Raw genomic sequence first — 10,843 nt, 5'->3', positions numbered from 1 at the left:
GAGCCAGGAGCCGGGTGGCGTGGGCTCCTCGGAGGGGGAGAGGCCACGGGGAGCCGGGAGCCGGGTAGCGTGGGCTCCTCGGAGGGGGAGAGGCCACGGGGAGCTGGGAGAGGAGGTACGTGGGCTCCACGGAGGGGGAGAGGCCACGGGGAGCCGGGAGCCGGGTGGCGTGGGCTCCACGGAGGAGAGCGGCCACGGGGAGCGGGGAGCCGGGTGGCGTGGGCTCCTCGGAGTGGGCGTCACCTGTTCTGTTCAATCAGGACGCGCAGGGTGCCCCGGTTGGTCAGGACGGCGTCAGCATCCAGGCTGAAGTACAACTCGCACTCGGGGCTCTGCCGACAGCTATCCCTGCAGGAGAAGGCCCACACAGGGAGAGGAGCCGGCATGGGGCAGGGCACCGGGACAGCAGGTGAGCGAGGCTTTCGCAGCTCCGAGGCGAGGGCGAAGGGCAGTGTCTCCTTCTCCAGGGCCCCACCGTGCGCGGAGGGGCGGGGAGGAGGGTGGTGAGGAGGAGGAGGAGGAGGAGGAGGCGGCGTGTGCAGCCAGGCAGACTCACATGGCCATGTCCCGGGCCTCTGCGGGGCTCAGCGCCTCCTCCGGGCCGATGAGTTTCACGGCTGAGAAGTGGTCCCGGAGCTTTGGCCAGGCGTCCGCGATGTGAGGCTCGTGGAACACCTCCTGGGGACGAGGGCAGAGATGCACACAGAGGGCAGAGCGGGTGCCCAGGGATGCAGTCAGGGCGGGCAGCCAGGAAGAGGTGCGGGGGGGCGGCTGGCTCACGTTGTTGTGAAGGATGAGGGAGATCCGGTCGGGGGGGTAGTCCAGGAGCAGCAGGCGCCGCAGGAAGCGAGGCAGGAAGGGGGTGGGCTGTTCCACAAACACGGCCAGCAGCACCCGGGGGGGAGGCTGTAGGGACCACAGGACCAGGCTCGGGGGCGCCCAGGCCTCTGCCCACAGTGCCCGGGCATGGAGACCAGGAGCACCTGAGCCCTGCCCTTGCCCACCCCGCCTCTCCTCACCTGCCCCCCCGGGAGTGCCCTCCGGGTCTGGTTACAGAAGCCACAGCCTCCCCCGGGAGTCCAGCCGTTGGGGACATAGTTGCCCAGGTAGTTGAGCTGCAGCTGTTGGGACAGGGAGGGCTGGCTAAAGGGAGCGGCGAGCCAGGCCCAGCACAGGGAAAAGCCAGCAAGGTGAGGAGGCAGCCGCCCCACGCTCCCACTGGGCCTGGGGAGGTCCAGGAGGGCCGGGGTACCCAGGGCTAGAGACAGGCAGGAGCGGGGGACACGGGGGCACCTTAGTGGGGCCGTTCCCATGGACCACAACAGGAAGCGTGTCGTAGGCCACATTTCGGATGCGCACTCGATTCTGGTCGAACTTTAAGACCACTTCATCTGTGGAGGAAGGGGGAAGGTTTGGGGATCCCTCTATTTGGGAACCACAAAGCAACAGGCTCTTTAAAGCTTGAGTGGGGCTTCCCAGCTCCCCTCAGGGACGGAGCAGAGGCCGGCCCGAAGGTCCCCGGACTGGAGCTGTCAAGGCTTCTGCACTGCTGCAAACTCAAGCTGTATTACAGATGCTGATCTGTTCTCAGGGTCAGCCCGCAGCTGGCGCCAAGGCCCCACACGCAGGAACTCACAGAAGGGAAGATCGGCGTCTTGGCGCTGACCGCCCACGCCCACGGCACCAAGGCACCCCTCCTAAACAAGCACACGAGGGGAGTCTCCAGGGGTTTTCTGGGGTTCTCACGGTGTGGCCTGAGACTCAAAGTCCTCCTGCCTCGGCCTCCTGAGATGAAGGACACGGCGCCACACCTGACCAGGCTGCTGCCAGGGCCATCCCAGGGGCTCTGCCACTCCCCCCGGGCGGCCTGGGGTGGTACCTCACTAGTGCCTGAGGGAGCCAGGGACCTTCCAAGGTGGGAAGTCAGGGAACACCAATACTCCTTTGTCACTCTGAGTGAAGGAAGTCACGGTGGCAGGGTCCCTGACTTCGTGCCTTAGCATGTGCGGTTCACAGGTATGTGAGCTCCAACCGCCACTCTTTTCTTTTTGCTTTTGGGTGGTGCTAAGAATTGAACCTAGGGTTTCTGTATGCCGGACAAACCATAATCCTCTACCGCTGAGCCACACCCAGCCCCTCGCTGGGGGATTCTAGGCAGGTGACCACTGAGCCACACCCCAGCCCCTCACTGGGGGATTCTAGGCAGGGGCTCTACCACTGAGCTACACCCCAGCCCCTCACTGGGGGATTCTAGGCAGGTGACCACTGAGCCACACCCCAGCCCCTCACTGGGGGATTCTAGGCAGGTGACCACTGAGCCACACCCAGCCCCTCACTGGGACGTTCTAGGCAGGGGCTCTACGACTGAGCCACACCCAGCCCCTCACTGGGGGATTCTAGGCAGGGGCTCTACCACCGAGCCACACCCAGCCCCTCACTGGGGGACTCTAGGCAGGTGTGCTCCCACTGAGCCACACCCAGCCCTTCACTGGGGCGTTCTAGGCAGGGGCTCTACGACTGAGCCACACCCAGCCCCTCACTGGGGGATTCTAGGCAGGGGCTCTACCACTGAGCCACACCCAGCCCCTCACTGGCAAATCCGCAGTACTTGCTGCTGAGCCACTCTCCCAGCCTCCCACTGCTAACAAATGCGTAGGTGCTGGTGGGCTGCATACTGGTCCTGTACACCTGCCAGTTCTGGCAGAAGGCCGGCCCTCATCACCCACCTCTAACCACCTTCTTTCTCACCTAAGGCTCCATTGAGGTTCTGGAAGATCCGGGATTTATGGTCCAGATTGAGCTTGAGTTTCTCCTAGATGACGTAAGATGGAGCAGTGAGCAGACGTCTCTCTCACTCCCCTCATGCCTTCTCTCCCACCCAGCGTCTCCCTACCCGCAGCCCGGGGTCCAGGTACAGGCGGGTGTAGAACAGCTGGTCATCGTCATCGTCTTTGTACTTCCACTGGCGCACGACGTGATAAATGGTGGGAGCGAAGCCAATGAACCCTGGGGCGCGGGCACAGAGAGGGTGAGACCCCCAAGACGCAGCACCCCTCTCTCCGCCCTCAGGCTCCGAGCGCGGGCCATGGGGGCCGCCCTGTCCTGGATACCGGGGCACTCACCTCCAGAGTTGAGGAAGCGCTTCCCCCTGCCCACCTCGGGGTACTGCTCCGCCAGCGCCCACTCGGGCCAGCAGAAGCTCTCGGCGGAGAAGAGCAGCCGGCTGCCGCTCTGCACAAACTTCCTCAGCAGCTCCGTGGGGCTGCCCGCCAGAATCACGTCGTAGCTGGGCCAGGAAGAGGAGGATGAGCCGCGCGGGGGGCGGGGGGGGGGCTCCTCCTCACGCCGGCTCCCCTCGGTCCCCCGCTACCTGTCCACGAACATGACGACCATGTCTTCCCGCTCCGCGTGTTTCTCCATTTCCTGCTTGAGCCACCTGACCTTCTGGCCGCCGCCGACCGTGCGGGCCACGTCCCCGCCTCGCCACTGCTGGCCCAGGCCCAGGGTCTGCAGGAAAGGCCCCGCGGCCGGGGTTCAGCGTGGGGCGCGGGCCCAGCGCCCGCCCAGCTCCTCCCGGGCCGCGCACGCACCCGCACGGTGTAGTTGAAGAACTCGGCCGACTGCAGGAAACGCCGGTAGCCCTCGGTCTCCGCCGTGGCCACGGTGATCACCAGCAGCTCGTCTGTCACGCCACGGATCGCGCCTTGAGCCCACGCGTCCCACGCGAGTCCCTCCCCTCCCCGTTGCTCCCGGGGGCGCTGGGTCGGGGACACGCGGGGCCCGTGCCGCCCTCCCGGCCGCAGACGCGCGACCCCACCCCCGCCCCCGGGGGTCACCTGGGTTGACCGCGTGCGCGCCGCGGGCTCGATCGGAGGGCGCCGTGGCGGGGGCCGAGGGCGGCGGCAGCAGCGGCAGCAGCAGCAGCAGCGGCGGCAGCAGCCGTCGGGGCTCCGCGCCCGCCGCCATGGCCGGCGGCTCCGGGGGCGGCTCCGGGGCGCGGCCTCCGCTCCGGGGCTCGGGAAGGCGCCCGCGCCGCCGAGGGACGCTGCGCCGGCGGCTGTCACACCTCAGCAGAGACGTCTTCCGCCTCGGCGCCGCGACCGGAAGCGGGCTTGCCCCGCGCAAAGATGGCGGGAGGCTTCCCGGTCGCCAGGGGAACAGCCCGTCCCGCCGCCCGGCGGCGGGCGGGGCCGCGCACGCGCGCGCGACGTCACCGGAAGGGGCGGGGCGGGCGCGGCGGGCTCTTCCGGCCGCGCCGCCGCGCCGATGGTGGAGAAGAAGCCCTCGGGTACGTGAGCCCCCGGGGTCCGCCCCGTGCGCTGCGTCCGGTCCCGGCGGGCCCCGCCGCTCGCCCGGCTGCCGTGGTGGTTGGTGGGTGGTCTTCCGAGACAGGGTTTCTCCGCGTGGCCCGGGCCGGCCTGGAACTCGCCGGGATCCGCCTGCCTCCGCCTGCCGCGTCACAGGCGCGCGCCGCCGGCCGGCTGCTGCCGCCCTCTGTAACCTCCAGGCTGGGGTCTGGGCGAGTTCTGGGTTGACACTGGCATGGTGTGGGACACACAGCTCCGCCTGGACCAGAAGCACCAGGAAGGGCTGCAGAGACGGCCCAGTAGGTGGAGGTGCCTGCTGCCTGACCGCTTGAGTCCAGGACCCACCCGACGGAGAAGATTGCCCTCTGACCCCCGCGCGTGCACGGAAACCCTCAGAATAAATGAGGTGTTTTGTTTTTGTTGCGGAGAAATAAAGAAATGCAAGAAAGAGAGTAGGGGTGTGGCTCGGTTTTCTCCAGTGCTGGTCTGGCTCGGGAGCCCACTCGCCGCCATTCCCAGCTGCGGAGGAAGTCCTGGGCCGGCCTGGGACACGTGAGACCCTGTGGAAGGTTGTGGGGTAGGAAAGGGACAAGCCAAGAAGAGTTACCAGTGAGAGAAGGAGCAGCCAAGGTGGCCTGAGCGAGCAGGGGGAGCCACCAGCTGGCCGGGAAGCGTCCCCAGCAAGGGAGGAAGGAGCAGGGGTCATGCACGGGTGCTCTTACTGCAAGGAGTGCATCTCGCTCAAGGAGCGCTCTGGAAATGCAGGCTGCGGTCGGCCCCCAGCGCCGGTGCCGCGACCGAAAGCAGTCAGTCAGTCAATCCTCTCTGTGCGCTCCTCTCTCTCAAAGTGGGGGCTGCTCTGTGTGCGAGTGCAGGTGCCCGCAGGGCAAAGAGGGAGCTGGATCCCCGGAGCTGCAGCTGTGGAGGGGGTGAGCCACCGCGGTGGGCGCTGGGACCTGAGCTAGCTCCTCACCACCCAGCCTTCCCTGTGCCCGCGGCCACTGCGGCACTGGACGGCCAGAGGCAGCATGAAGCTGAGGCAGCGTCCCCGCTGGAAGGAAGCCGGGTCGGGAGCCGGGACGTCCACAGCACAGAGGCCGGGAGGGGTGGCCCCGGCCCTGACAGCCCCTTCCTCCTTGACCGCCCTAACTCTGTCCCTCCAGTTCGCTCCCAGGACCCTGGACAGCGGCGGGTGCTGGACAGGGCCGCCAGGCAGCGACGGATCAACAGACAGCTCGAGGCGTTGGAGAATGACAATTTCCAGGATGACCCCCACGCAGGGCTCGCCCAGCTGGGCAAGAGGCTGCCGCAGTTTGATGACGATGCAGACACAGGTGAGGCGGGAAGAGCGGGCAGTGCGCGAAGCTCCCGTAGCCCACCCCTGCGGAGATGGGAATTGAACCCTTACTGTGGTTCCTGCTTCTTTACCCGTCTTTACTTTGTGTGTCTGCATTTCTGCACAGAAGAAAGCTTACAGGAATTAGTTCTTTCCTTCCGCCTTAGAGCTTCCCGCGTTTGCCCTCCGGTCCCTCAGACTGCTGGGCTCAGCGACAGGTGCCCGCCCTTACCTGCTGAGCCATCTTGCCAGCCCCTGTTCTGTAACACTGCAGTTTCTTCAGAGAGCGAGCAGCCTGAGCTGGCAGCGCGTCACTGTTCTAAAGCCCTCTTCTAGCCAGGTGGTAGCAAATGCATTTAATCCCAGCACTCAGGAGGCAGAGGCAGGCCTGGTCTACAGAGGGAGTCCAGGACAGGCAGGGCTACACAGGGAAACCCTTTCTTGAAGAACGAAGAAGCAAACAAAACAAAGCAACAACAGAAAGAACCATCTTTAGTCAGCAGGTTATAAATAGAGTCAGAGGCCGTCAGTCCTTCCGGTTGATTGACGTTCACCCTCCCCATGTCAGCCAGGGGCCGCCTTTCTGAGACTTGTGACCGAAGGCCTCCTCATGCCATCCCTTGCCCTTGCCCCTCACCCTGCGCACGTCGGGGGCTGAGCCCCTTGTCGGCTGGTGCCCCCTGGCACGAGAAGGACATCTGGACTGGGAGGGAGGGTGACAAGCCCTGCACCTGTGCACTAAGCCACAAACGACGTCGGGGCCTGTTCCTTCTCGGTCTTGGTAGGGAGGGGCTTGTTCCTGTGCAGAGCAGACTGTCCTCAGACTCGCAGAGACCCGCCTGCCTCTGCCTCCAGGTGCTGGGACTCAGGCGTCGCCAGCGCTCAGCAAGGCTGGTAAAAGGGTAAACGCTCTTGTTGTACTTGTGCGTACGTGGGCTGTGCTTGTGTGCACACGTGCGTGCCACGGCTTGGCACGTGGGTAGAGTCAGGACAGCTTTGAGGTGCCGGTGAGTCCCAGGGACTGGACTCAGGCTGTCAGGCTTGGCAGCAAGCACCTCTGCCCACCACGGAGGACACGGGGAGGCCCAGCAGGGAGGCGGCTCAGGAACCAGTTCTGGCTGCCGGGGCCCGGCTGCTGTGTGGGCAGCAGCTGAGTGCCTGCCCTGTGCCTCGGTTTCCTCATGTGGAACAAAGAAGGGGCCACCAGTATAAGGGCGTGTAGAGGCCCTGAATGCCGAAAGCTGAGGCAGGAGACTTGCCAGGAATTTCAGGCCAACTCAGCTGTGGTTAGTGAGGCCTCGTGTGGAAGCAGCAAAAGCCGAGGTGTTGGGAAGGTCAGATCAAGGTCACCCCTGTGACATGTGCGTTCCCGGCCCACGGGGCTGCAGGGGCTCCTGTCCCCACATAGACCGCTGGGGACCCGGGGCTCTGGTAGCCGGTTGACCAGGATGGAGGTGAGGGCAGGGTGGCGAGGGCGGCCCCGAGTGTGCGGGTGACACCTCCATCGTGGCCACCCAGCTGCCACCTGCATCCCTTGATCCCCAGGGAAGAAGAAGAAGAAGACCCGAGGGGATCATTTCAAACTTCGCTTCCGGAAAAACTTCCAGGCTCTGCTGGAGGAGCAGGTGAGGGGCCGGGCCGGTGGGGCAGGGCCGGTGGGGCAGGGCGGTGGACAGGGCCTGGACAGCGCCTCCAGCGGCCTGGCACCCCTCGCCCCGCAGAACCTCAGCGCCTCCGAGGGCCCCAACTACCTGACGGCCTGCGCGGGGCCCCCGGCGAGGCCCCAGCGCCCCTTCTGCGCCGTATGCGGCTTCCCATCCCCGTACACCTGCGTCAGCTGCGGGGCCCGCTACTGCACCGTGCGCTGCCTGGGTACCCACCAGGAGACCAGGTGAGCGAGCCCACCCTCGTGCCTGTTCCCGTCCCCACTCCCGTCCCCACTCCCGTGCCCAGCCCCGTGCCTGACCCCAGTGCCTGCTCTGTGCCCATGTCTGTGCCCCCCCTCCCCCCGTGCCCGCCGCCCACAGGGCCGCCCGCCCGCCCGCCCTCCCGCTGAGCTCTTGCCCTCTCTGCACAGGTGTCTGAAGTGGACCGTGTAAATCTGGCACGAGGGCCAGAATGAACCAGCTCCGAGGACAGAGAGGAGCTGCCCATCCACCCAGCAGAGCCACAGAAGGCCACAGACCCCAGCGGCGGGGGCTGGTCCAGCCGCAGAGTGTGTAATAAACGGCCTGGTTATCGGAATGTGCGTGCGTGTGGGCGTGTTTACGGGTGACGGCCAGGGCTGGCTGCACACCCTGTCGCCCTGTGTCCTCTGTCCCAGTGCCGCTCAGCCAGCTCTGCCTTCTTCGCTGTTGCTTTAGCGTGGTTTTGGAAACCAGGTCTTACATAGCCCAGGCTAGCCTTGAGATAGATGTACACACACACACACACACACACACACACACACACGGGTGGCTAAGCTCCCTCTCCCTCGCCTCCTGAGTGCTGATTTTGAATAGTGCGTCTTTACTCGGCTGAAGTGTTTTTTCCTCTGTATTTGTGTGCTCACACGCGTGCCATGGTGAGTGTGTAGACGCCAGAGGGCGACTTGAGATCAGCTCCCTCCTGCTGTGCTGAGACAGGCTTTTGGCTGGGCCTGCCCCTCGGGCCTCCGAGCGGAGCTGCTACATCCCATGTCTCTGTCGGGTGCCGGGTCACAGAGACGAGCCATGGCGGCTGGCTTTGTTCATTTTCATTTTTTATTTTTTGGCTTTTCAAGTCAGGGTTTCTCTGGTAACCCTGGCTGTTCTGACTCACTCTGTAGACCAGGCTGGCCTTGAACTCACGGAGATCTGCCTGCCTCTGCCTCCTGAGTGCTGGGATTAAAGGTGTGTGTGTGTCACTGCCCCCCCCCCCCCCCCGCAGCATCTGGCTTTGGTGTGGGTTCTAAAAATCAAATGTAGGCCAGAGGGTTTCAGGGTTAGTGCCTTTGCACACTCGCCCGTCTCCCCAGCTGGTGTCTGGTGTTTGAAAAGTCCAAGAAGCGTCTATCCTACAATTGGACCGCAAGGGCTGACCTGGAGGGCAGAGGACCAGCTGAGGGTGTGACAAAACCCGCCGTCCTCAGGCTGGAGCGCTGGCTCAGCGGTTGAGAGCACTGGCTGCCCCTCCGGGACCCGGGTCTATTCCCAGCACCCATGGGATCTCACAGCACCCAGGATCCCAAGGACCTGACGCCCTGGGCTGGCCTGTGCGGGGACCTCATGTGGGGCACGCGGACACACACGCAGACAAGCACACACAGAAAAAGGGGAGCTAAAGGATTTCCTCCCCTCCCCTCCTCAGGGGAGGCAGGGGTGGGCAGATCTCTGCGTTCGAGGCCAGCCTGGTCTACAGAGTGAGTCCAGGACAGCCAGGGCTGCACAGAGACCCTGTCTGGAAAACAAACAAACAACAAAAGGTTGTCCTTGGTCTGTTGTAGTTACTTGTCTCCCGGGGGCTGAAGACAGACACTTCACCTGGGGGTGCTCAGCTCGGCCAGTTAGGGGTGCTCAGGGTGGGCCGCACACCTCACTCGTGGTTTTCTGCGGGCGGGAAAGGAAGCTGAGGCGCAGCGGCACCGGCCGGGGTGAGGGGCGCCCGCTCAGTGTGCCCTTCTCTGCTGGCCCGCGTCGCCGCCTGCTCTCTCTCCTTGGGGGGAGGGGGAGGTAGTGCTCTCAGCCGCCCCCGGCTGTTCTCTCTGTTGTCACGGCCCATCTCCTTGTCCCGCCTCTGCCGCTCCTAGCCAGTCTCCACCCCCGCGGTGCTGGGATCACGCAACCGCCAGCACCTTCGCCTTCTTTTCCTTCATTTTTCGAGAGGGGCTGCGCGCAGATGGCACACAGAGCACAGGGAACACCAGTAGGATGCACCTTTCAAGAGATCTTTATTAAACCCCAAATCTCCTCTGCACGCACACGCCCGCCCTAGATAACTGCCCCCACCGCCGTGAGGACACAGAGCCCCTCGTCCTCCGAGGGCTCCTGGCGGGACGGGGCCACTCTAATTTCCTGAGGGTGCTGAGCCCAAGCGTCCCGAGCTGTCCCCTCCTCAAATCACTTGCCACACCTTTTGTTGAGAGTGTGCGTGTGCGTGTGCGCAGTCTGTGTGCCTGCAGAGGTGGGGAGGGCTTTCGCTCCATCACTCTCCACCGTATTCCCAGGAGACAGGGTCGCACCTTGAGCGAGTGTGCGGGCAGCAGGAGTGTGTGTGTGTGTGTGTGTGTGTGTGTGTGTGTGTGTGTCCCGCTCTGACACGGGGCTGGGGATGGGAACTCAGGCCCCTTGCTTGGGTAGCAAACACCCCCAGGCACTCGACTTCAGGAGAGGAGACGGCCCCACGGGGGCAGATCTGAGGTGAGGTTTGAGGCGACCCTCTAGTGGGCAATCACAGTGTACATTCATTGGCGCGCGGGTTTCAGGAGCCTCCCCCGGCCCGCGCTTCTGTCCGGGAGCGGCTGGAGTGCTGAGCTTGTCGGGGCGCGACCCGGCCTGTGCTAGCTCCGTAGCCAGGCTGGGCCTGGGGCAGGAGAAGGGGCGGCCAGGGCTCTACACGTAGGCCTTCTTGCCGAATTTACCAAAGCTCACGCCGCTTTCGTCAGAGACGGCTCGGGGCATCAACGCTGTAGAGGCCTTGTAGGGAGGCGCAGCCCTGCGGAGGGAGGACAGCGGGGTGGGGTGAGGGCCGGGTCAGGGCCAGGGTAAGGGTCGGGTCTCGCATGGCTCCTCCTCCCGGCCCTCACCTGGTGGCCGGGTCCTTCTTGGCACAGCAGCAGGTGGAGAAGAGGCAGACGCTGCCCAGGAGGGCCAGCAGGGAGGCGCTCCAGCCCAGGTACAGCGCTGGCCCCAGCTCGTACCTTCCGGGCACGGGGGAGCGAGGGGGGCGCGTGAGTGCGACCCGAGGGCATGAGCCTGGCCCACCTGCCCCCAAGGTGCCCACCTGCCCTAAGGTGCCCACCTGCCCTAAGGGTGCCCACCTGTCCCCAAGGTGCCCACCTGTCCCCAAGGTACCCACCTGCCCTAAGGTGCCCACCTCTCCCCAAGGTGCCCACCTGCCCCCAAGGTGCCCACCTGTCCCCAAGGTGCCCACCTGCCCTAAGGTGCCCACCTGTCCCCAAGGTGCCCACCTGCCCTAAGGTGCCCACCTGTCCCCAAGGTGCCCACCTGCCCTAAGGTGCCCA

The 10,843-nt window shown here is 65.1% G+C and overlaps 3 protein-coding genes across 3 annotated transcripts in view; 1 reads left to right on the top strand and 2 right to left on the bottom strand.

Annotated features, from left to right (window-relative positions):
* The window catches only part of Plod3 (procollagen-lysine,2-oxoglutarate 5-dioxygenase 3), an 8,947-nt gene extending 4,705 nt beyond the window's left edge, over window positions 1-4,242 (bottom strand). The window contains exons 1-11 of the mRNA XM_055605470.1: window positions 3,837-4,242; window positions 3,591-3,682; window positions 3,371-3,507; window positions 3,123-3,286; window positions 2,894-3,006; window positions 2,749-2,812; window positions 1,294-1,391; window positions 1,020-1,121; window positions 781-906; window positions 557-678; window positions 244-348 (exon numbers count right to left, since the gene is read on the bottom strand). Of these exons, the coding sequence (XP_055461445.1) occupies window positions 244-348; window positions 557-678; window positions 781-906; window positions 1,020-1,121; window positions 1,294-1,391; window positions 2,749-2,812; window positions 2,894-3,006; window positions 3,123-3,286; window positions 3,371-3,507; window positions 3,591-3,682; window positions 3,837-3,966 (1,253 nt within the window). The 5' untranslated portion in view covers window positions 3,967-4,242. The remainder of the gene's footprint in view (window positions 1-243; window positions 349-556; window positions 679-780; window positions 907-1,019; window positions 1,122-1,293; window positions 1,392-2,748; window positions 2,813-2,893; window positions 3,007-3,122; window positions 3,287-3,370; window positions 3,508-3,590; window positions 3,683-3,836) is intronic.
* On the top strand, window positions 4,219-7,887 carry Znhit1 (zinc finger HIT-type containing 1). The gene is made up of 5 exons (XM_055605471.1): window positions 4,219-4,288; window positions 5,471-5,641; window positions 7,189-7,268; window positions 7,365-7,534; window positions 7,721-7,887. Exons 1-5 carry the CDS (start codon window positions 4,267-4,269, stop codon window positions 7,740-7,742), a joined length of 465 nt encoding a protein of 154 aa, XP_055461446.1. The 5' UTR covers window positions 4,219-4,266; the 3' UTR covers window positions 7,743-7,887.
* A 1,639-nt stretch (window positions 7,888-9,526) lies between these two features.
* The window catches only part of Cldn15 (claudin 15), a 10,136-nt gene continuing 8,819 nt past the window's right edge, over window positions 9,527-10,843 (bottom strand). The window contains exons 4-5 of the mRNA XM_055605468.1: window positions 10,406-10,519; window positions 9,527-10,314 (exon numbers count right to left, since the gene is read on the bottom strand). Of these exons, the coding sequence (XP_055461443.1) occupies window positions 10,212-10,314; window positions 10,406-10,519 (217 nt within the window). The 3' untranslated portion in view covers window positions 9,527-10,211. The remainder of the gene's footprint in view (window positions 10,315-10,405; window positions 10,520-10,843) is intronic.

Source organism: Psammomys obesus, unplaced genomic scaffold (genome assembly GCF_907164565.1).
Source record: "Psammomys obesus unplaced genomic scaffold, mPsaObe1.curated_primary_1811, whole genome shotgun sequence".
NCBI lineage: Eukaryota > Metazoa > Chordata > Mammalia > Rodentia > Muridae > Psammomys > Psammomys obesus.
Note: the sequence above shows the minus strand (reverse complement) of the source record. Positions and strands in the feature narration are given on the sequence as shown.